The sequence below is a fragment of the Mustelus asterias genome, chromosome 14 (assembly GCF_964213995.1).
Source record: "Mustelus asterias chromosome 14, sMusAst1.hap1.1, whole genome shotgun sequence".
Lineage (NCBI taxonomy): Eukaryota > Metazoa > Chordata > Chondrichthyes > Carcharhiniformes > Triakidae > Mustelus > Mustelus asterias.
Window position 1 is genome coordinate 5,751,285 of NC_135814.1, and position 25,587 is coordinate 5,776,871.

General features: G+C 44.6%; 2 protein-coding genes across 2 annotated transcripts; both read right to left on the minus strand.

Annotated features, from left to right (window-relative positions):
* Positions 1–1,562: 1,562 nt before the first annotated feature.
* On the minus strand, positions 1,563–6,595 carry LOC144503993 (tubulin alpha-1B chain-like). Its single transcript, XM_078229141.1, has 3 exons — positions 6,460–6,595; positions 4,192–4,340; positions 1,563–2,531 (listed from the first exon to the last, which is right to left on the minus strand). The coding sequence occupies exons 1-3, from the start codon at positions 6,578–6,580 to the stop codon at positions 1,563–1,565; spliced, it is 1,239 nt and encodes a 412-aa protein (XP_078085267.1). The 5' UTR covers positions 6,581–6,595.
* Positions 6,596–16,035: 9,440 nt separating this feature from the next.
* Positions 16,036–25,587, minus strand: LOC144503463 (tubulin alpha-1D chain-like). The gene is made up of 4 exons (XM_078227793.1): positions 25,509–25,587; positions 19,245–19,467; positions 18,957–19,105; positions 16,036–17,872 (listed from the first exon to the last, which is right to left on the minus strand). Exons 1-4 carry the CDS (start codon positions 25,509–25,511, stop codon positions 16,898–16,900), a joined length of 1,350 nt encoding a protein of 449 aa, XP_078083919.1. The 5' UTR covers positions 25,512–25,587; the 3' UTR covers positions 16,036–16,897.

A 25,587-nucleotide genomic window follows, 5' to 3' on the forward strand; every position in this document is an offset into this window, starting at 1 on the left:
CCCTCGTGAAAAAGAAACTTAAACCTTTGTTGTGACCAATGAAGGAGGTTGAAAAGAGGGGAGTCAGTTCGTCTCTTCTCACCTGGTCATAACAAAGGCGCTATATAAATGCAAGTTTTTGTTACTGAACCATCCGACATCAGGAGCTGATGAAAATAAGAACAGAAAATGCGAGAAGCATACAGCAAAAGTGGAGATAAGGAAACGGGGTTAATGTTTCAGAAATAATCCTTTGTCCAAAGCCTCTTGTTAAAAAGGCCCAAAACATTTTCCGACGTATTTCTTTAATGAATGGATGCATGCATACTGTTCCGTGGATGACTGACATATTATTAGTGAAATCAATTGCTTCTTATAAACATGATTTTATTGCAATAATAAAAAGACATTACATGATGATGAACAATGCATAATCGAAGACTCCTGTCCCCAAGGGATCCAGAAACAATTATTGTTCTGGCTTGATTTTAAGCTGAGTGGCACAGTGGTAATTTTTGCTTCATAGCACACTTTAAAGTCAATCTCTTAGAAGGTGATTTATTTCCTCGTGCTATTACTGGAATAAAAACATTACAAGCAGCATGATCCATGTTTTTTATTCTCCTATGAATTTTCTTCCCTCCTCCCAAAGGCACTGTCTGCTGTCTGCATTGTCATTCCACAGGGACCAAATGTTTAGTCACATTGAAGCCTTTACAGCAGGCAAGTCAATTGCAAGGTACATCGGAGCCAAGCCTTACCGTGCCCTGACCCAGATGTGCATTTCTGAGTGAGAATCAGAAATGGGCACCCCTGCAACATTCCACTTGAACATTTTTTTGGAGTTCCCAGGTAATTTATTTAAAGGTGTAGTCATTTCATTTGTTTTCTGCAGGTTGGTTGGTGCATGGTCATTTTAAGGGGCTGCCCCACGTGAGGCCTGCACGGGGACAATCACATTGCCGTGTGGTTGTCTGGTTAGCACTGTTGTCTCACAGCGCCAGGGACCTGGGTTCGATTCCTGGCTTGGGTCACTGTCTGCGTGGAGTTGGCACATCCTCCCCGTGTCTGCATGGGTTTATTCCAGGTGCTCTAGTTTCCTCCCAAAGTCCAACGGTTAGGTGGATTGGCTATGCTAAATTGCTCCTTAGTGTCAAGGGAACTAGCTAGGGTAAGTTCAGGGGTTGTGGTGACAGGTTGTGGGTGGGATTGAGATCGGTGCAGACGTGATGGGCCAAATGGCCTCCTTTTGAACTATAGGATTCTATTAGCGACAACATTGGCACCTTGATCAATTTGGCCAGCCTGGTGTCACTGAAGTCAGCTGCGGTACACCTACTGGTGCAGTACAGAGTGAACTTGGTGGCCCCCAGGTTATGACCCAACTATACTCATTGCTTGAAGCCACGGGTATAGTCCGAGACAGCACCATTTTAACAACTACACTATTACCTATTTTTAAATAAATAGTGCAAGAAAAATGCTTGTGAGGAAAACCACATGATGGAAAAGCACAGACAAGGAAAACTAATCACTTTATTAACCCCTGCGAATTTCATCTTTGGAACCACGTTTTAGGTATTCTAATATTCCTCACGGTCCAGTTCAGCACTGTCTATACCAACCTCTTCATAATCCTTCTCCAAGGCTGCCAAATCGTCACGGGCCTCCGAGAACTCCCCTTCCTCCATCCCCTCACCCACATACCAATGCACAAAGGCACGCTTGGCGTACATCAAATCAAACTTGTGATTGAGACGAGCCCAGGCTTCAGCGATGGCCGTGCTGTTACTCAGCATACACACAGCACGTAGCACCTTGGCCAGGTCTCCACCAGGCACCACCGTGGGCGGCTGGTAGTTGATGCCAACTTTGAAACCAGTTGGACACCAGTCAACAAATCTAATGGAGCGCTTGGTCTTAATGTTGGCAATGGCAGCATTGACATCTTTTGGCACCACGTCACCACGATAGAGCATACTTACAGCCATGTACTTGCCGTTGCGAGGGTCACATTTAACCATTTGGTTGGCTGGCTCAAAGCAGGCGCTGGTGAGCTGAGCCACTGAGAGTTGCTCATGGTAAGCTTTCTCAGCTGAGATCACTGGTGCATAGGCAATCAAGGGAAAGTGGATGCGTGGATATGGAACCAAGTTGGTCTGGAATTCTATCAGATCAACATTCAAAGCACCTTCAAATCGAAGGGAGCACGTAATACAGGACACAACCTGGGCGAGAAGCCGGTTCAGGTTGGTGTAGGTTGGACGCTCAACATCCAAGTTTCTGCGGCAGATATCATAAAGGGCTTCATTATCTGCTAAGAAGCAACAGTCGGAATGCTCAAGAGTGGTGTGGGTGGTAAGAATGGCATTGTAGGGTTCAACCACAGCTGTTGAAATCTGAGGAGCTGGATAGATGGTAAATTCAAACTTGGTTTTCTTGCCGTAGTCAATACTGAGACACTGCATCAAAAGGGAAGTGAAACCAGAACCGGTGCCTCCACCAAAGCTGTGAAACACGAGGAAACCCTGGAGTCCTGTGCAATCATCAGCCTATGAAAACAGGATATATGCCAGATTAGCTAACTGTACTATTATGTTCAGAATCAAAATGTCAGACAATTTTGAAGTGTAAACGTAAGCATCTTGTTTAATTTCTTCTATTAGATAATGTTCTTAAAGAAGGAAGTAAATGTCGAGGGAGAAGTCCATAAAACAATATTTCCCTCAATGACAAAATTAAGAATGTCCTTTCTTTCTCCACCTTAGGGCATCTCAGGCATCAAGGGAGACCAGCTGTTTTACGACCTAGATCTTGTGCTCAGCTGTCCTCAACTACTTGACAATGAATCTCATAGACTGGTAGCTCTACCTGGCCTGGATACCCATCAGGAGTTAGCCAAGCTGAATACAATCAGTGAGTATGAGTTCATATGTTTTAATGTGAATGTTAATAATAACCAGTCTAGTGCCACGGATCAAAATCAGTTTCCTACATTTTCACTGAAGTCCCAACCGAACAAAGAAAACTAACTCTGGGGAGCTCAGGCTTAGAGTTGTGACTACACTGCAAAAAGGATGAATAAAGGTTGGCCATAGAGTCATAGAGGTTTACAGCATGGAAACAGGCCCTTCGGCCCAACTTGTCCATGCCGCCCTTTATTTTTAAACCCCTAAGCTAGTCCCAAATGCCCGCATTTGGCCCATATCCCTCTATACACATCGTACCCATGTAACTGTCTAAACGCTTTTTAAAAGACAAAATTGTACCCGCGTCTACTACTGCCTCTGGCAGCTTGTTCCAGGCAATCATCACCCTCTGTGTGAAACAATTGCCCCTCTGGACACTTTTGTATCTCCCCCCTCTCACCTTAAACCTATGTTCTCTAGTTTTAGATTCCCCTACCTTTGGGAAAAGATATTGACTATCTAGCTGATCTATGTCCCTCATTATGTTATAGACCTCTATAAGATCACCACTCAGCCTTCTATGCTACAGAGAAACAAGTCCCAGTCTATCCAGCCTCTCCTTATAACTCAAACCATCAAGTCCCGTTAGCATCCTAGTAAATCTCTTCTGCACTCTTTCTAGTTTAATAATATCCTTTCTATAATTGGGTGACCAGAACTGTACACAGTATTCCAAGTGTGGCCTTACCAATGTCTTGTATAACTTCAACAAGACGTCCCAACTCCTGTATTCAATGTTCTGACCAATGAAACCAAGCATGCTGAATGCCTTCTTCACCACTCTGTCCACCCGTGACTCCACTTTCAAGGAGCTATGAACCTGTACCCCTAGATCTCTTTGTTCAGTTAACTCTCCCCAATGCCCTACCATTAACTGAGTAAGTCCTGCCCTGGTTCAATCTACCAAAATGCATCACCTTGCATTTATCTAAATTAAACTCCATCTGCAATTCGTCAGCCCACTGGCCCAATTGAACAGGTTGGATCTAAGTTCAGTGGAATTTAGAAGAATGAAATGTGATCTTATTGAAACATCTAAGATTCTGAGGATGACGACAGGGTAGATGCTGAAAAGATGGTTCTCCTCCTGGGGGGAATATTTCTTCACCTGTGCTCTCTCTTCTCAGGTCTGACAGAGAGTTCACCTCGGGAGGAGGAGGAATGCTCCAAGTTTATTTCATTTATCTAGTGAGGTGGAACTGGAAAGTTTGGGCCTCCGAATTCCATTAAAAAAATCTCTTACCAGTTTGCGTATTCTGTCCAGAGCCAAATCAACGATCTCTCTGCCGATGGTGTAGTGCCCACGGGCGTAGTTGTTGGCAGCATCTTCCTTCCCGGTGATGAGTTGCTCCGGATGGAACAGCTGGCGATAGGTCCCAGTACGGATCTCATCTAGAAAGCAGAGTCATACGTCTTCAGGAGCCGGCTTATCTTCTGTACATGTCCATCCAAACACTAAGCTCGAATGAAGGTAATAGAAGCCCTAAAGCTGTGAGTACTGCTATCACTGCCATTTTGTAGCGGACTCTGACTTCCCCATTTGACCTGAGCTCTAAACTCCTGGGCCAGAAAGTTTAGATCACTGGCAGGGACAAATTAACTTGAGGGAATTCAAGCCTAATTTGTGTAATGTAAGAAAATGACCTTCTCCAGAACCACTATATTTTGTTCATTTTACAGTTTTCTGTACATGTACTGCATGTACAGAATCCTGAACAGACTTCTTATAGTAAAGGCCATCTTTTGATCCCAGGGACATAAGAAATAGCAGTGGGCTTTTTTGGCCATCAAACCTGATCCGTCATCCAAAGATGTGCGGGTTAGGTTGATTGGCCATGCTAAATTGCCCCTTAGTGTGAGGGGGATTAGCAGTGTAAATATGTGAAGTTACGGGGATAGGGCCTGGGTGGTACTGTGGTCGGTGTAGACTCGATGGGCCAAATGGCCTCCTTCTGCACTGTAGTGTTTCTATGAAAAATCATGGCCTGTATAGCACTTTCCTGTCTGTCCCCCATAACCCTGGACTCCCCTGTCAATCAAAAATCTCTCTAAATCAGTTTGAATATATTCAGTGACCTAATCGTCATTGCTCTCTGGGGGTGAGAAATCCAAAGACTAACTACCATTTGAGAGAAGAAATTCCTCCACATCTCCAGGTTAAATGGGAGACCCCTAATCTTTAAACTGCACCCCTAGTTCAAAATTCCACAACATACCCTCAGCAACTACCCTGTCAAGCCCCCTAAAATCCTGTACGTTTCAAAAAGATCACTTCTCATTTAGTACGAGGGGAATTGAATACAAAAGTATGGAGATTATGCTTCCGTCGTAAAGAGACCACATTTGGAGTATTGTGTCCAGTGTTTTGTCACCTTATTTAAGGAAAGGTGTAAATATGTTGGAAGCAGTACAAAGAAGGTTTACCAGACTAATAGCTGGAATGGTTGGGTTGCCTTATGAGGGAAGGTTTGGCTTGCATCCCCTGCTGTTTAGAAGAGTAAGAGGCAACTTGATTGAAACATATAAGATCCTGAGGGGTCTTGACAGGATGGATATGGAGAGGTTGTTTCCTCTTGTGGAAGAATCTAGCACTAGGAGTCACTGTTTAAAAATAAGACAGACATGAGGTGAAAACTTTTCAATCAGAGGGTTACGAGTCTTTGGAACTCTCTTCCTGAAAAGGCTGTGCAAGCAGCATCTTTGAATAGTTTTATGCCAGAGATGGATAGATTCTTGGTGAGCAAGGGGGTGATAAGTTATCTGGAATGCAGATTTGAGGTTACTATCAGATCAGTCACAATCTTGTTAAATGGTTGAGCAAACTCAAGGGCTGATTGGACTATTCCTGTTCCTTAGAATCATAGAATCTTAGAATTACTACAGTACAGAAGGAGGCCATTTGGCCCATCGAGTCTGCACCGGCAACAATCCCACCCAGGCCCTATCCTTGTCATCCCCCTGACACTAAGGAGCGAACCCACCCAGACCTGTTCCCCGTAACCCCAAGTATTTACCCCGCTAATCTCCCTAACCTACACATCTTGGGACACTGAGGGGCAATTTAGCATGGACAATCCACCTAACCTGCGCATCTTTGCAGTTGACTCTGGGATATCAAGCTATTAAATTTAAAAGATTCACGATGAAAAAATAGCAAAGACAGAGATACTGAACAAGCCTATCAGCAATTATCCATACACCAAATGGGGCAAAGCAGGCCTATTTGACCATGCAATTCCTTCCCACCACAGCAAGATAATCAAGTTAGTTGAACAATACAATCAAAAGCCTGTATCATCTAACTCAGGGAGCTATGTCTTTTAGTCAATGCCCCAGAATCCTCTCCTCTATCACCATCCCTGTTCCAACACCAAGAACATTCCCTCAGAGGTGGAGATACAGAGGTACAGGGTAGCTATAGCCCTAAGAATCCTCAACAGTGATGGCAGATGTCACAAGATTGTTGTATAAAATTAAAAAGATGATTAAAGACGAGTTTCTATTGTCTTACCAATCACAGTTGGCTCTAAGTCAATGAACATAGCTCGTGGGACAAGTTTTCCAGCACCAGACTCACTAAAGAAGGTGTTGTAGGAGTTATCTGCAGCTCCATAAGTCCAGTCCCTGGGCATAATACCATCAGGCTGGATACCGTGTTCCAAACAGTACAGCTCCCAGCAGGCATTGCCTATCTGCACACCAGCTTGGCCAATATGGATGGAAATACATTCATGCTTTGGGACAGAAAGCACAAAGATTAATTTTAAACAGGTCAGGTTCTGACAGTAACACAAGTCACAAAAATACCATCTAATTCAATGAAATTTGTATTCCAAAAACATATTGAGCCTTTAAAGTAAGAAAAGTACCCTGGTACTTTACTTTAAAATTCTTTCAGGAGATGTGGGCATCACTGGGAAGAGCAGTTTGTTGACCATTTGTTGCCCATCTCTAATTGCCCTTGAACTGAGTGGCTTACTAGGCCGTTTCAGAGGGTAGTTAAGAATCAACCACATTGCTGTGGGTCTGGAGTCACATGTAGGCCAGACCAGATAAGGATGGCAGATTTCCTTCCCTAAAGGACATTAATGAACCAGATAAGTTTTTTAAGCAATCAATGATAGCTTCATGGTCACCATTACTGAGATTAGCTATAATTTCAGATTTATTAATTGAAGTTAAGTTCCACTAGCTGCAGTGGGACTGGGATTTGAACTCATGTTCCCACAGATTAGCCTGGGCCTTTGGACTACTCATTGAGTGACATTATGGGCGGGATTTTACGGCCTCGCTCGGGCAATACCCGATATTCCCGCCCGAGCTCAACAGGGATTTCTGTTGTCGGACCGTCATCCGCTCCGATTCCGTGGCGAGCGAGGTGGTAGAGTTCCAGCCTATCACTACATCACCGTCTCTCCTTCTCTGAAGCACAATTCACAAATTATTTCAGGAAGTTAGGCATATGTTTGTAAAAGAGAAATATTGAAGGGTTTGCAGGATGGAACTAGACTGAGTGGCTCATATGGGGATGCAGAGTAACACTGGAGCAGAACAACCTGTTTTCTGGCTATAATCTCTTGATTCTTCCGTCTCAGAGCTAAAATGACTGGTGTTAGAGTAATGTTCTCAATTCAGTAGGTACTTATCTGAATGGTACAGATGCTTTATTTACTGAGCTGGCTGCTGGAAACTGGCACAAGTGCGCACTCCAATTCATTATTACTGATATGAGCTTTATATTCCAGTTGTTTTAATTGAATTCAAATTCCACTTGCTACTGTGATGAAATTTAAACACATGTCCCCCGGGATTTCAAGGGCTGGACCTCTGGATGACGAGTCCAGTGACATTACCACAATGCCCCAATATCCCATTCCACAACCAGGAATAAGGAAGGTGAATCACAAGCCGGGGGGGGAGGGGATTCAGATGGGCCAAGGCCTTTATCAAAGTGAAGACTTATGGGAGATCTTTAAAGCAGTGGAAGTGAAGGGGTTTAGAGGGAGAGTGTCAAAGAGCAGGACCCAAGTCACTAAAAACTCACCCACAAATGACTAGTCCAGTGACAATACCACTGCGTCACTGCCTTCCCAAATAGCGTACTCCTGCCCCTTTTTCTTATGATCTTATAATAATGATTAGTTGTTGAACAAGCATACTTTGAAATTCAAAATGCTATCCTTTGGAAAACGTTAATTAAAAACACATTTTTTTAGGGGTCTTGTGTACACTAACAGGGTAGTGATAAAAGAGTGAACAAACTAGCGATTGGTCTCGTTACCCAGTAAACCAGAAACACTCAACACAAACAAGCGGTTAGTACCTTGATGCAATATACCATTGGTGACTCAGCACAGATAACAGACCAGTGCCACTAAATCCACATCAGACACTTAAGACAAAGGTCAGCTTATGTTGAACTGATGAGTTTGGAGTGCTTTAGTGATAGGTGAGATTACAGATGCACCATATTCATAGAAACCCTACAGCACAGAAAGAGGCCATTCGGCCCATCGAGTCTGCACCGACCACAATCCCACCCAGGCCCTACCCCCATATCCCTACATATTTTGCCCGCTAATCCCTCTAATCTACGCATCCCAGGACACTAAGGGGCAATTTTAGCATGGCCAATCAACCTAACCCGCACATCTTTGGACTGTGGGAGGAAACCGGAGCACCCGGAGGAAACCCACGCAGACACGAGGAGAATGTGCAAACTCCACACAGACGGTGACCCAAGCCAGGAATCGAACCCAGGTCCCTGGAGCTGTGAAGCAGCAGTGCTAACCACTGTGCTCCGTGCCGCCCATATTGTTTTTAATATTATGGAACAGAATATTATACCAAGTGCAACAATTTCTGGAGTTAGGAGTGAGGGGGGGATGGTTCTGTTTACGACATGACACATCTCTGCTGATCTCTGCTGCTGTAATAGCCGGCCCCTTTAAGGGCATGCATCGGAAGGGTCATGTGACCTGATTGGAACAAGTGCGGGGATCTCGGGCCAGAGCGCAACCAGATTGATCTTAGAGCTGAGATTGTAGCACTTTGTATAGAGTTGTAAATAGTCATAAACCTCCCCCAACGCCCCCCCACCCCCCCATCATGGGGCTGCACAGTGGCACAGTGGTTAGCACTGCTGCCTCACAGCGCCAGGGACCCAGGTTCAATTCCCGGCTTGGGTCACTGTCTGTGTGGAGTCTGCAAGTTCTCCCCGTGTCTGCGTAGGTTTCCTCCGGTGCTCCGTTCCCCCCCCCCCCCCCCCCTCCACAGTCCAAAGGTGTGCGGGTTAGGTGGATTGGCCATGCTAAATTGTCCCTTAGTGTCAGGGGGATTAGCCAGGGTAAATACATGGGGTTATGGGGGTTGGGCCTGGGTGGGATTGTGGTTGGTGCACACCCGATGGGCCGAATGGCCTCCTTCTGCACTGTAGGATTCTATGATCTCTAACAAGCTCACTGCTGCTTCTCTGTCTTATACTCTCCTGCCATCACTATGAGAATTTCCCTATTCACTTGCAGGCACACCATTGGCAGCTTTACTGCGCACCCCTGCAACTTCTCCCTGTCCATTACTAGAACAGAGCTCACAGATGATGACATCTTGCTCTCACACTGCACCTTCCCATGTGGCATTACACCTGCCACACCTTCGTCTCTCCATCTAATCCCTGACATCACCACCTTTACCAACATCTCCTTCCACTTTTAAAAATCCATGTTTCTGAACCCCTGAATCTCACTACTTTTCTATCCCTCGTAAAGTTTCACCATTGAGTGCACATTTTCACTTATTTTATTCTCTAAAACACCTACGTTGTAAATCCGGGCATTTAATTTCAAAAGATATCTGTCCTGCCAAACTAAATAAATCTAAATTCTCTTGAAATCATTGCCAATGTCTATGGGCCATTGTTTTAAATTGGAACACAGTAAGGAGTCTAACAACACCAGGTTAAATACAAATGTAAATTTACAAATGTAAATTGGAACAACAGATATAGCGAACTGTTAAGAATTGTGCCATGTCATGTTTAAGTCTTGTAATTGGTAAAAGTTTTGCTAACTTTTTGTTATATTCTAACTGTGTTCTTAAATAAACTTTGTTTGATAAAAGCTTCCTAGTGGGTCACTTGAATCATACTTGCAGTGAAACACCTTATACGCACCCATGCCAAAATCAAATGTAAAACTTAGGCTCTAGGCTAACTTCACAAAACACCTTTGAGATTCTGGCCTGGGTCTTAACAATTATATATAAAGGGAAGACCAACAGTTCTCCCACTGGTCCTAAGGGGAACTACGCTTTAAATCCCTACAGTCCAAAAGGAAAAGCCAATAAAATACTTATATTCCATTTTCATCCTTTAGTCAGCGTCCCATCAGAGCATTTATTCCATGTTCCCTTTAATTCAACATGCCTTAAGCTCACCAAACAAAATCCGATGCAGAATCCTGTCAAACACTTTCTGTGAATGCAGATATGCAGCATCCACAGAATTTGCACTCTCAGTGCACTCCATTATTTTCTCACTTAAACATGTCAAGCTTGACCTGCCTAAGATCGATCTGTACTGGTTCTACTTAACTAGTTCATGTTTTTTTTCTAATGTTTTAAGTCCGAATCTGTATTATGACTTCAGGAAGACGGGCCAACACTGCTGTTAAGTTCTATATTCCCCTTATTGCCTCTTCTTAATGAGGTATGCACTGGCATTCCTCCAGTCACCTGATACAAGTACAGCTAAAGGATTGTGTGTGAGGGTCTTTGCCTTGACCTCCCTCAGCATTCTGCACTGACTGACATTCACCAACCAGCTCTCGCTGTGTTTCAATTCTACCAACTTCACTTCTTCATCTGCGGTGACCTTATATTGTTGCTCAACTTTTGGGGAGGAGGGTCAGTATTTGGGGAGGGGGTCAGTATTTGGGGACAGGCAGGGGTCAATATTTGGGGAGGGGGTCAGTATTTGGGGTGGGGTCAGTATTTGGGGTGGGGTCAGTATTTGGGGAGGGAGGGGTTCAGTATTTGAGGGGGGGGGTCAGTATTTGGAGTGGGGGAGGGGTCAATGTTTGGGGAGGGGTCAGTATTTGGGGAGGGGTCAGTATTTGAGGAGGGGTCAGTATTTGGGGAGTAGGGTCAGTATTTGGGCAGGTCAGTGTTTTGGGAGGGGTCAGTATTTGGGGAGAAGTCAGTGTTTGGGGAGGGGTCAGTGTTTGGGGAGGGGCCAGTGTTTGGGGAGGGGTCAGTATTTGGGGAGGGGTCAGCATTTGAGGAGGGTTCAGTATTTGGGGAGGGGTCAATATTTGGAGTGGGGTTATTTGTTGAGGGGTCAATGTTTGGGGAGGGGTCAGTATTTGGGGAGGGGTCAGTGTTTGGGGAGAGGTCAGTATTTGGGGAGGGGCATGTTTGGGCAGGGGTCAGTATTTGGGGAGGAGTCTGTATTTAGGGAGGGGGAGGGGTCAGTGTTGGGGATGGGGTCAGTATTTGGGGAGGGGTCAGTATTTAGGGAGGGGGAAGGGTCAGTGTTTGGGGAGAGGTCAGTAGTTGGGGAGGGTCAGTGTTTGGGGAGGGGTCAGTATCTGGGGCGGGATCAGTATTTGGGGAGGGTCATTGTTTGGGGAGGGGTCAGTATTTAGGGAGGGGAGGGGGTCAGTGTTTGGGGAGGGGTCAATATTTGGGGAGGGGGCAGTGTTTGGGGAGCAGTCAGTGTTTGGGGAGAGGTCAGTATTTGGGGAGAGGTCAGTATTTGGGGAGGGGGAAAGGAGTCAGTATTTGAGGAGGGGGAAAGGGGTCAGTATTTGGGGAGGGGCATATTTGGGGAGGGGTCAGTATTTGGGGAGGGGTCAGTATTTGGGGAGGGGTCAGTGTTTGGGGAGGGGTCAGTGTTTGGGGAGGGGTCAGTATTTGGGGAGGGGTCAGTGTTTGGGGAGGGGTCAGTATTTGGGGAGGGGTCAGTGTTTGGGGAGGGGTCAGTATTTGGGGAGGGGTCAGTATTTAGGGAGGGGTCAGTATTTGGGGAGGGGTCAGTGTTTGGGGAGGGGTCAGTATTTGGGGAGGGGTCAGTGTTTGGGGAGGGGTCAGTGTTTGGGGAGGGGTCAGTATTTGGGGAGGGGTCAGTGTTTGGGGAGGGGTCAGTATTTGGGGAGGGGTCAGTGTTTGGGGAGGGGTCAGTATTTGGGGAGGGGTCAGTATTTAGGGAGGGGTCAGTATTTGGGGAGGGGTCAGTGTTTGGGGAGGGGTCAGTGTTTGGGGAGGGGTCAGTATTTGGGGAGGGGTCAGTGTTTGGGGAGGGGTCAGTGTTTGGGGAGGGGTCAGTGTTTGGGGAGGGGTCAGTGTTTGGGATGGGGTCAGTATTTGGGGAGGGGTCAGAATTTGGGGTTGGGGTCAGTCATGAGCAGCCTCGTCTATCCGCAGGGAAAGTAAGTTACATTTAAAGTTAATCCTCTGTGTGCGCGGAGACAGCCGCTGCCTTATTTCACAATTGCATCCATACCATCTTTCACCTCGACGCCCCAATCGAGGAATCTTCTGGAACAACTTTCCCCCCAAACCCTTCACCATCCCAGCCTGCGCATGCGTTATCATTCAAGCGCGCGTGCCTGTCTGACCAACAGTCGCATTGACTACGCATGAGCATTGTATTCACTACGCATGCGCCTGAGCGCTGAGTCAGACGGCTGACCACGCATGCGCCTGAGGGCTGAGGCATGTGGTTGACCATGGCATTAAATGTAACATGGATACTGGAGCTCTAAAATAAAAACTCAGCAGGTCTGGTAGCATCAGGGAAGAGAGAAACAGTTCACACTTCAGGTTGCAGCTGCTTAATTGGCATTTCCTCCACCACCAACACACAGTGGTAACAGTGTGTACTATCTACAAGATGCACAGCAGGAACTCACCAAGGCTCCTTCGACAGCACCCGCTACCAACACCTAGAAGGTCAAGGGCAGCAGATGCATAAAAACACCATCACCTGCAAGTTTCACTCCCAGTCACACATAGAAACATAGAAGATAGGAGTAAGAGGAGGCCATTTGGTCCTTCGAGCCCTCTCCACCATTCATCATGATCATAGCTGATCATCCAACTCAATAGTCTAATCCTGCTTTCTCCCCATAACCTTTGATCCCATTCGCCCCAAGTGCTGTATCCAGCCACCTCTTGAATGCATTCAATGTTTTGGTATCAACTACTTCCTGTGGCGTCACCACTCTGGGCGAAGAAATGTCTCATCTCAGTCCTAAATGGTCTACCCCGATTTCTCAGACTGTGACCCCACCATTGGGAACATCCTGCATCTACCCTGTCTAGTCCTCTTAGAATTTTATAAGTCTCTATGAGATTCCCCCCCTCATTCGCCTTAACTCCAGCAAAAACAATCCTAACCTAGTCAATCTCTCCTCATACATCAGTCCCACCATCTCCGGAATCAGCCTGGTAAACCTTCCCTGCACTCCCTCGAGAGCTAGAACATCCTTCCTCGAAAAGAAGACCAAAACTGCACACAATATTCAAGGCGTGGGCTCACCAAGGCCTTGTATAATTGCAACAACACATCCCTGCTCCTGTACTCAAAACCTCTTGCAATGAAGGCCAACATATTATGTCTTCTTTACCACCTGCTGCACCTGCATGCTTGCCTTCAGCAACTGGATGCACAAGGACACCCAGGCCCTGCTGCACACTCCACTCTCCCAATTTACAGCCATTCAGGTAGAATCTTGTTCATGTTTTTGCTTCCAAAGTGAACAAGATCATCCTGATTTGGAAATATATCACTGTTCCTGTCACAGGATTGAAATCCTGAAACTCTACCCCCTGACAGCAGTGTGGGTGAACCTACACCACGTGGGTGGTAGTAGTTCAAGGAGGCAGCTCACCACCACCATCTCAAGATTAAGGATGGGCAATAAATGCCAGCTGAAATAACTCTTCAGAGGCCAGTGTCCCTTCACCAGATTCCCTTTATTTACAAACTCTATTCCAGTCGTAGTGATTCTGGTACACAGTCAGAATCCAGAGGGCCAGAAGACCTGATACTCCCATTTTTATATGTAGAGGAGGCTCCCTGATATGATCTCAATAGGGGAGTTCATACTCCAAGAAGCCAACCTTGTTGAAGTCATTACACTCCTCCCTCCTAGCTCTGAGGAATCTCAGCAGTTTATCCACCTCATGGGTCTCTTGCGATGTTTTAATGCTGGGTTCAGATTGTCCAACATCCGACGTGGGAGGAGTGTATCAAACAGGCACCTGTCTCTTATGACGCAAATGCTGGTGTTCAAGTTTGCCCCCTTCCTCGGGTGGCAGAGGAGTAGCTGCTGCATCATCTGCAGTGTCCATTTCATACTCCTAGGTCCTAACTATGGGCAATGGAGAGGCGGGGCTGGCCAGTCTGGGAGGACTTTTCTCAGCCCACTGGGCAGAGTTGGCTCCAGGACGAACTGTGATCTCAAGGCTCACGTTGGGTCCAGATGTTCTATCAGAATTGCCTCACTAATGCATATTCTGGAGGATAACCGTGTGGGATCAGTTGCATAATTCTTTACCTAAATCTTTGCACCAGCCTCCAATTGTCTTTCCTGGCTACTATTGTTGTAGCTTGTGTGTTTCTTGCACGCTATTTAAAACATAATGTGCATAGTGTGTAAAATGTAGTCTTAGTCATAGCTAGGGTGTAGAGAAATTTCAACTTAGTAAGAGGTAGGCCCATTCAAACGTCTTGACAGCAGCAAGGAAGACGACACCGGCCTAACGACGTTTTCCCAGATCTATGTCTTGAAACTTACCTTGCTGTTCCCAGTCCACATACCGGCAAGTTAGAATCCGGACTGCCTGCATACCTGTCACTCCCATTTTTAATATAGATAAGGCTCCCTGATTGGGCAGGTTATTGTGACCTCAATCAGCAAGTTCATACTCCAAGAGGCAAACTTCACGTCCCTCATTAAAGTCATTCCATCAGCAATGCTGCATTCAGTGAATGATTAGTTTTAAAAGTTGAGCTGTTTCCCCTGACCTCAGAATCACAGAATTGTTACAGCAAGTCACTTAGCCCAGCTCTCCAAATTAACAATTCACCAATCTCACCTTTGCCCCACAATGCTGATCTGCTGATTATTTACAGCAATTTCTATCTCATATCCACAAAAGGTTGTTGCTTGGACATCAACATTGAACCCAAACTCTTATAAAAATTTCTGTTGCAGTTGATGACGTTGTTTGAAGGGCTTTGGGCCACTGAAAGATTTAAGAAATTAGTCCAGTATCTGATAAGTAGATTGCCTAATAAATCCATGACACCTATCTTTGTGTCTATTTAATGTGTAATTTATACACAATTTGCCTAATTATCCACATGTGCATTTTCAATCAATTTGTTAAAAGTGAAAACTTGTCTATTGGTTATCCTGTTGTAGTCATTTGGTAAATTCAATTCTTTTGGATTATTGGTCTCCATGTGGGTTATCACAATCGTTACAGTACAGGAGGCCATTCAACCAGTTGCACTCATGTCAGCTCTTTGCAGAAGCAAGTGCTATCCATCCAAAAGCTCAATGAGTGCTCTGGGGGACAAAAAACAGGTCACTTTGTGGCACAGAGAATTTGCCAAACTGGATGGCGGCATGTGAAATGTAACCATCCCCTGCCCAGCCAACTCACCCTCTTGAAAATATAAACTGCTATGGTACATTAAAGGAGATCTGGACCACAAAAGCTTAAATCTGGAGTCTGGTTTACATCTGAAAAGGAACAGGTAGTTGAAACTCCATTGGCGTGAGTAAATTGGAGAACTTAGCATTCAGTTCTAGATAGAACAATGTTTGTTACTGAACATCTTTCCTGTCTCCAAGTGGAAATAGCTTTTCATTTGGCTAACAAGACAAGCGAGTCAGTACAATACGTGCACGGAATTATTTCATCTTGTTCAGAACAGTGGACCATTTCTCTTCCCAGATACCTCTGCCCAGTGTAAGCCCAAACAGGGGCTGTAGGTACGCCAATATAGTTAATAGTGCATTCAATGGAAGCTCAAGAGGCTAATTTCATAACTGCAAATAGTAAATTACAACAAACATTTATATAAGCACAGAAGTTTATTGAAACATTGTTGTTCTAAACATTACAAGTCGTAAAATTGGTTACTTCTCCCGATATTTTAAATTGGAAACTGCGCCATTTTGGCACAACTGTACCATTTTAATAGCATTGCCCTCTAGGTCAGAGTGGTCAACTGGAATCTTCTGAAATGCTTCCAACTCAGTTAGTGAGCACCTACCTATAGCTTCAGTCGTGATGCAGGATAACATTTAAAATACAGGCATAATTCCTTCCATTCAAACTTTGCAAAACAATGTATTTTGGATTAATGATGTTAGCTGGTTACTTTTTACCCAATTCTGCTCATCTCACAGCAGGGTCATGCCCAAATGCAGAGGTGACTTCACAAGCACAGGAGAGCCAAACTTAGGCAGCTATGATTACCTATACTGGCGATGGCTTGAGATAAGGTGTAAAAAAAATAAAGAGGTGTAATGAGATTGAATAATCTATGTTTTAAGACATTCATTGGCAAGTCAGAAGTCCCATGATGAGTTAGATGTCAAATTGTTTGCATGGCATCCTTCCACTTTTTAACAGTATAATGCAACAAAATGTAGTTACATTTAAAACATATCTATTAGTCAAATCCTTGTACCAAAATGAGCTTTTCCCAATTGCTCACCAAGTTCCAGATTTTTATATTTATTTTTGCAAACAAGTAAATATTCAGCAAACGTACTACAAAGGTAACACAATGTGAGCAAGAATAGCACAACTTCCACTTGGGGAGAAAAGAAAGTACAAGATCATTGGACTTCCTCTTAAAGGGCACCATGCATCCGACCAGCAAATTGATCTCAACCAACCTTCAGGAATGTTAGGAATGCTTCATTTTCCTAATACTCTTCTTCTTCACCTTGATCCTCAACACTATCTGCACCAACCTCTTCATAATCTTTCTCCAAGGCTGCCATGTCTTCACGGGCCTCTGAGAACTCCCCTTCCTCCATCCCCTCGCCCACATACCAATGCACAAAGGCGCGCTTGGCATACATCAGATCAAACTTGTGATCAAGGCGAGCCCAGGCTTCAGCAATGGCTGTGGTGTTGCTCAGCATACACACAGCACGCTGCACCTTGGCCAGGTCTCCACCGGGCACCACAGTGGGTGGTTGGTAGTTGATGCCAACCTTGAAACCTGTTGGGCACCAGTCAACAAACTGAATGGTGCGTTTGGTCTTAATGGTGGCAATGGCAGCATTGACATCTTTTGGAACCACATCACCACGATAAAGCAGACAGCAAGCCATGTACTTGCCATGGCGAGGGTCACACTTGACCATCTGGTTTGCCGGTTCGAAGCAGGAATTGGTAATTTCAGCCACAGACAGCTGCTCATGGTAAGCTTTCTCAGATGAGGTTACAGGGGCATAGGTTGCCAGAGGGAAGTGGATACGTGGATAGGGAACTAAATTGGTCTGGAATTCTGTCAGATCAACATTCAAAGCGCCATCAAAGCGAAGGGATACTGTAATGGAGGACACAATCTGACCTATCAGTCGGTTCAAATTGGTGTAGGTTGGGCGCTCAATGTCCAGATTTCTGCGGCAGATATCATAGATAGCTTCATTATCTACCATGAAAGCGCAGTCTGAGTGTTCGAGTGTGGTGTGGGTGGTCAAGATGGAGTTGTAGGGTTCCACTACAGCTGTGGAGATCTGAGGAGCTGGGTAGATAGCAAATTCAAGCTTGGATTTCTTGCCGTAGTCAACGGAGAGACGTTCCATCAGGAGGGAGGTGAAACCGGAACCAGTACCTCCACCAAAGCTGTGGAAAATGAGGAAACCCTGAAGTCCTGTGCACTGGTCAGCCTGTGAGGAAAAGGGTGTGGGGAGGGGGAAAAAAAAACAAACAGGTTAGAATTTGACTAGTGAATAGAGTCCATGAGGAAGAAAATCTAAAATTTCCCCAGTGAAAAAAAGATTTCATTCCATTTTAAACTGAGCCACCAAGTCCTGGAATCATTCTAGCTATTCTGCTCTGAACCCACTTATGCCCCATTGAAGGTACAATATAACAAAATTACCCCAAACGTTTCAAATATGGCCATAGCAATAATGTAGGGGAAAATAAAAAAAATCAGATCTTACTAGACGTTCCAGTACTTGGTGAATGAGTAATAACCACAATTCAATTCCTTATCCAGCTGATATAGTGTTCCTTTATGCTTCATGTTCCACCATGCATCTTCACTTGCACATCACAAACAATAGATCCATTCATCTGCTTATTTAGTCCAGGTCTTGTTGAATGCCATCAGTTTCCCATGGTTGTCTTCTGGTCACACAGCTAGGTATCGTCAGCAAGTACAATACTACATGATATAACTTCTTCTATCATTTGTGAACAGAATGATCAGCAGGGAATGTGGAATAAGCCAATTTGGGTTCTTGAATACTCATGTTAATATTCCTTAATTGATCCAATGGATTTTTAGATTTTTCTACAAATGCCAGTTTGGGACCTGGGACTTTTGTTTTTAAAACCAACCCTTTGTGTATTACCAGGTGCCAATTCAATGATCTACACCTTCAAACCACCCAACACAGGGTACCTTAAGAGCTGTGGATTGATGATTACCAGCAGCTAGTTGGGAAACTATAAGAAGGCATTTCACTTGTGACTCTTAACACGCATCAAGGAGATGTGATCTTTTAGTTATCCACTCCCTGGTGAGGATTGATACACAGGTTTTCAGATGTGAAGGGAAATCTCTGAAGCCACCATTGCAGCCGAATGCACCATCACGTCCTCTAATAAAATATATGAAAATAGATCATGTGTGAGTAATGTGGTGATTCAAAAAAGATAAACACTGAATTTATATACTGTTAAAACATTGCACAAATTACTGTTAGTTTCTCCTTTGACTAATGGGTAAAATAAGGATCTTACTAGTTTACGCAGCTTGTCAAGGACCAAGTCAATCAGCTCCTTGCCAATGGTGTAGTGCCCACGGGCATAATTGTTGGCAGCATCTTCCTTCCCAGTGATGAGCTGCTCAGGGTGGAACAGCTGCCGATAGGTACCACTGCGAATCTCATCTGGAATGCAGAATAGCAGCAAGTTTATTTTCCCTCTCCCACATACAGAAAGACAGGATACATAGCTGAAATACTAATTTGTACAAAACAGCTCTATAAATGGGAGAGTTATAAATTACATTCTTGCACTTTGACTTACCAATCACAGTTGGTTCCAAATCAACAAAGACAGCTCGTGGGACGTGTTTCCCTGCTCCTGTCTCACTGAAGAAGGTGTTGAAGGAGTCATCACCACCTCCTATGGTCTTATCACTGGGCATCTGTCCATCAGGCTGGATACCGTGTTCCAAACAATACAGCTCCCAGCAGGCATTGCCCATCTGGACACCAGCTTGGCCAACATGGATGGAGATACACTCACGCTATAGGACAGAAACACAAGTCATACCAAATTAGAAAAGAATTACACTCATTAGTGGTGACAATAACAAACATGTTGGTTGCTTACTAAACATGAATTAGCCAGGACATTTATACACCTACAAACCTGACTGGATAATGCAATTCTAAACTTGCTAAGATTTTTACATATCCAGATCAAAGACAATTATAATAATGGTGGGACACATCCACTTATAAAGATTGGGTTAAAAAGAATGGTTACAACACAGCAGGCCATTCAGCGCATCCATGCCAACTTTCTGAAAGAACACCTTAGTTAATCCAACTGTTCCCCCTTTCCCCATCGCCCTTCAATTTTATTCCTTTCAGATGCTTATGCTCTGTACCTGTGGATGTATATATACATAAAAGTTACATGTTTATGAAAAATCTGTTCACAATACATGTCTATATCATATCACGCCATGTGAGGATGTTTGATTCAGTACTATGTTTCCCCATTGAACAATCCTGTCCACGCTGAAGGATGTCAGGGATGCAGAGAGATCAGGGTTAAAGATTAGTCAAAAAATAAATGCTGGCCAGCCAGCAACACCCATGTCCCACAAATGAATAAAAATGTGGCGAGACTGGAGAAGCTGAAACCATTCTCCTTAGAGTAGCAGAGATTTAATAGGTATTCAAATTCATCAGGAATTTGATGAAAAATAGGGAGAAATCTATTTCCCCTCATCCTCCTTGCACAATGGCAGGAAGGTCAGTAACCAAGAGGACACCAATTTAAGAAAACTGGCAGAAGTACCTGGACAGGAGACTTTAAAAAAAAACCCAATACAAGTGATTTTGATCGAGAATATACTGAGTGAATGGGATGTACAAGCAGATTGAATAGTGACTTACTACTGCATAAATTACAGGCTTATACAGAAAGGAGTGGGACTGATTTGATATGTCCTTTAAAGCACCAGGAAGGTTCTATAGAATGTGCACTGATGCCAGTGTCTGAGCAGCAAACTCAAACAAAATCATCTGTACCATTTAAATCAGTAACTACTGAATTGAGATCATTACTAGATTGCTCCTGTAGCCTGGATAAGATCCTCTTTCAGAGAGTAGGTGCAGACTTAATGGGCCGAATGGTCTCTTTCTGCATTGTAGATTCTATGGAAATGGCCTACCAAGCCACTCAGTTCAAGAGCAATTAGGGATGGGCAACAAATGCTAGCATCCACATCCGATGAAAATATCACCACATTCTAACCACTGCACAAAAATTTTTAATGTCTCCTTTAAATAGCTCACCTTAAAATGTTACCCTCTGATTGGGTATGATACAGTAGATAAACTCTTAACATTTCCTCATAACCCTTCCAGCTCTTGTGAAAGAGCCCCAATTTCTCACAATACTATCTGTTACCATTGTAACCCGAGTTACAGCTAATGTGTGAATCAATCTGCCCCATCTTTTCCATATCCTTCAAGTAATAGAATAGTAATACTCAAAACTACAAACTAATTTAACCCGTTTGTCTACACTAGTTAGTAGTTTAAAAATTGTCTTTCAGATATGACGCTCTACTGAGCCCCCTCGGCTTGCTCAGGCGGTTATAACAGGTTCCCTGACACTATTTCAGAGAGCAGCAGGGGAGCTACCCCATTTTATTTATTTATCCCTCAAATCAGAGGTTATCAGGTCATCACCTTTGTTGAATGTGTGAAGCTTTCTGAGCACACATTAGCTGCTGCATTTCTTACATTCAATGTCACTATACACTCAGCACTTCATTGGACATCAAGTGCTTTGAGATGTTCGGTGATTGTGAAAAATGCTACATGATTTCTAGGTATTTCTTTTTTGTGTTTAAGTCTCTCCATGGCCTCACTCTTCCCTGTCTCTATTCCTCACAGTCTGGCCTCTTGGGCATTCCCACCTTCCTTCATCCCATCATTGGCAGGTGTATGAGCACCAACCTCTAGATTTTCCTCCAAATCTTTCTCCTTTAGGATGCTCCTTTAAATGTCCTCAAATATTAATTTTAGATCAGTGTCCAATTATTTATACTTTCGCAAACACCTGGGATGGTGTTTACAATAAAGTTTATTTATTTGTCACAAGGAAGGCTTACATTAACGCTGCAATGAAGTTACTATGAAATTCCCCTAGTCGCCACCTGTTCGGGTCAATGCACCTAACCAGCACGTCTTCCAGACTGTGGGAGGAAACCGGAGCACCCAGAGGAAACCCACGCAGACACAGGGAGAATGTGCAAACTCCACACAGACAGTGACCCAAGCTGAGAATCGAACCCAGGTCCCTGGCGCTGTCAGGCAGCGGTGCTAACCACTGTGCCACCCAATACATAAATGAAGGTGGAACAAACTGTAAAGCTTAGAAATCAATTCAATATATCTTAAATATCTGTACAGCACAAAATTTAACTTATTTACAAGAAGTACTGTAAAACAGAATTTAGTTACATGCCACTGTATACTGGATGAGAACAAAACTAAAAGCAGCAAAATGCTGAATCCTGTTACATGGAAGTGGATTGGGCAAAGTAAAGTGTCCTAATAGAGGTCACCATTGTACACAACAGATAGTGGCTGTGCTGTTTAGACAGGAACAATCAAACATTTTGGCATGGTTTAAAATGTGGAATTTGCTGATTGCATGCGTAAAGGCTTCACTGACTGCAAACATAAGCTGAGTTGCTAAATTCCCCACACATTATACATTCAGCAAACTAATTCCACCCATTCCTCAATCAGATCCTAACCTATGGAGAGCGTTATATTCAGCTGTTTTCCTTCAAATCTAGCAGAAAAATGAAAATCACTTTCTTTAAATTAAGCAGATTAAATATGATACAAGTCTGTATTTGCAAGCACAAAAACTGTACAACATTTCTGCTCTCAAAACTAGGGCCTTGCATAGCTGTAAAACATTCTCATTGTTCTAAACTACACGTCTGAACATTATATTAAGCAATTAAATCTTAAAGCTCACCATTGCAATACCCCATGACCCAATCTTCAGATTTGTGCCTTGCAATTGTACTGATACAGAATGACCAAGCAAACTAGTCTGAGACTGTTGGCAGGAGCAGAATAAGAGGCGTGGTCAGACATTAAATCAGACCTCCCCAGGAGAACCCTGCACTAGCAACTGGATCTGTGCTCCAGCAGAAAACTGCAGAGCATATAACCAGTTAACAGATAAAACACCACAATATGGTGGCATAGTGGGTAGCATTGCTGCCTCAGAGCACTAGTGACCGGGGTACGATTCCCGACTGGGTCAATGTCTGTGCAGAGTTTGCACGTTCTCCCCGTTTCTGCATGGTTTCCTCCAGGCGCGCCGGTTTCCTCCCACAGTCTGAAAGATGTGCGGTGGCTATGCTAAATTCTCCCTCAGTGTACCTGAGCAGGCGACAGTGTGTTGAGTAGGGGATTTTCACAGTAACGTGACTGCAGTGTTAACATAAGCCTACTTGTGGCACTGATAAACAAACTTCAAAAAAAAAATTAAACAATGAAGGCCCTAAATACACAGGGAATGTCAAAATGATTTATTTGGAGGGTTTGAAAAGAGAGAACGCATCCCAATCTGTGCTCCACTCATCCAAATTCTGTCGATAAATCTATTCCCTGGATGGAAGCACAATGAGCAAGCAATTAGTCAATGTTTCCACTTGTGGGCGAGACAAGAACTGCAGGGGGGGGGGGGGGGGGGAGGCGGTTTTAAAACATGATGAGGAGAAGAAACGTTTTCTTTGGAGGGTCATGAATCTTTGGAGGTCTCTTCCCCAGACAAGTCTTCCCCACCCCACCACCCCCTTCCACGTCCAACATCCCCCTCCCCCCATGGTCGTGGGTTTGGAAGATGCTGCCAAAGGAACCTTAATGAGTAACTGCAATACATCTTGTCAATGGTACAAGTTGTTTGCCAGTGGTGGAGGAAATGTTTGAGGGGAGAGAAATGTTTCAAGTTTAATATGATTGAGAAAAGAAGAGTTGAATTGTGATGGGTTTATGTCATTGAAAGAGGGGAGGGACAAGAACAAAATGAAAGGGCTGCGATAGGGTAGAGAGGGCAGGAGAGATTGAATGACAACATACCATGGAACAAAAGGCAAAGGGAATGGTTACAGTAAAGAGACAAAGCATTGAGAGTGTAAATGCCAGAATAATGAACAGTTCTTTCCAAAAGCAAACAAAAAACAAAATTCAAACCACATATGGCAGCAACGGTGGAGGCAGCAGATTCGATAGGGTCTTTTAAGAGACTTTTAGACAAGTACATGGAACTTAGTAAGATAGAGGGTCATAGGTAAGCCTAGTAATCGCTACGGTAGGGACATGTTCGGCACAACTTTGTGGGCTGAAGGGCCTGTATTGTGCAGTAGTTTTTCTATGTTTCTATGGCAATTTTACAAAGTTCATGGTCCGAAATTGTTGAATTCAGCATTGTATCAATGAGGTGGTAAAGTGCCTCATCAGAAGATGAATGGAATAGTGAAAGCTGGGTCATTGAATTTTTTCAGGGAGGAGTTTAGGTCAATATCGGATAGACAGCAGAAGGATTACATGCGGCAGGCAAGGTAATGGAGTTGAGGTCTCAGCAGATCAGCCATGATCTTATTGAATGGCAGAAATGGCTTGAAGGGGCCAAATGGCCTCCTCCCAAGTCCAAAAACAGAAAATGTTGGACAATCTCAGCAAGTCTGGCAGCATCTATGGAGAGAGAACAGAGCCAACATTTTAAAGTTAACTTTGTTTTAGTGTCACAAGTAGGCTTACATGAACACTGCAATGAAGTTGCAGTGAAAATCCCCTAGTTGCCACACTCGTGCCTGTTCAGGTGCACAGGGAGAAATTTAGCATGGCCAACGCATCGAACCACAGCATGTCTTTTGCATTGTGGATGGAAACCAGAGCACCCAGACGAAACCCACAGAGACACAGTGTGTGCAGATTCCACACAGACAGTGACTCAAACCAGGAATTGAACCTGGGTCCCTGGCACTGTGAGGCAGCAGTACTAACCACAGTGCCACCCATTGTCACCTCACTTAGCCAATCTAGCAGTGCCAACTTGTGCCAAGGGCTGTGCCAGGGCACTGCCTGGTCATGTCCCTCTTTCCTGGGGACTATACTCACCTTTGCATTCCTGAGGGATCCCATGACAGGTTCACATCTGGGTGAACCTGTCGTAAACTGTACTGATGTGACATCATGTCAGCAAATCTTGAAAATTTAGTGAAGGGGGGATATATGGCAAGGGGAGTGTTTAATTACATTAAAACCTAATGTGCACTGTGAGGCAGCAGTGTGCCACCCCTCCTGAAGGGTCATCCAAACCCAAGGCATTGGCTCTATTCGCTCTCTGCAGATGGCCTCAGACCTCCTGAGATTTTGCAGCATTTTTTGTTCTTGCGTCAGATTCCAGGATCCGCAGTAATTTGCTTTTATCCTCCAAAATCCTCTCTGTTCCTTGAACCTGGAGAGCTCTAGAAAAGGTTAGCACAGGCAGAACGGCCAGTTTCCTTTCCCAGCAAGTGTAGACGCAGGTCTCCTTTCCCTCCCCCCCCCCGGCCGCCCCCCTCCCCAACTGGAAACATGCGACAAGAGGGCGTCGCTCGCCTGCGCATGCGCACCTGCATGCACCCCACTGCCGGCACTCACGCGTGCGCACAGGCGCCCTCCTCATGGGAAAGAGCCGCCATTTTGGGTAAAAGGGCGGGGGCGATGGGGGGGAAAAAGCGCGGAGAAATAAATTACACCTTTCCAAAATAACCGGCTTCATTATCAAAGAGATCGCGATTTCGTTGACATCCAGCGGGCAGACGGCTGGCTTTCCACCCCCCCCGCGCTCACCCGCCACCGAAACACTTTTTTCTTAACCCGGGTATGGTATTAAATTTTAAAAAAACAGGAAGCCTTTACTCGAAAGGATCAAACGGAGAAAAAAATATCTGCTTTCATAAAGCTTAATCTGAGGAACATCGAAGCCATTCGAAAGGAAAATGCTGAGGGAAGGGAGAAGAAATACCACACGTACCATTCTCGTCTTCTGCTGGCGCGCTTTGTTCGACAATGGAACTGGGTAGCCTCTCCTGCGCGTGCGCCAATATGAGCGC

Coding starts and splice junctions, on each gene's coding strand:
- LOC144503993 (XM_078229141.1), bottom strand. CDS start 6,580: ATGCCCAGGGACTGGACTTATGGAGCTGCAGATAACTCCTACAACACC. Junction 4,341..6,459: donor CTTAGAGCCAACTGTGATTG/GTAAGACAATAG, acceptor TCTGCTTTCTAG/ATGAGATCCGTACTGGGACC. Junction 2,532..4,191: donor TGGACAGAATACGCAAACTG/GTAAGAGATTTT, acceptor CTGTTTTCATAG/GCTGATGATTGCACAGGACT.
- LOC144503463 (XM_078227793.1), bottom strand. Junction 19,106..19,244: donor TTTGGAACCAACTGTGATTG/GTAAGTCAAAGT, acceptor TCTGCATTCCAG/ATGAGATTCGCAGTGGTACC. Junction 17,873..18,956: donor TTGACAAGCTGCGTAAACTA/GTAAGATCCTTA, acceptor TTTTCCTCACAG/GCTGACCAGTGCACAGGACT.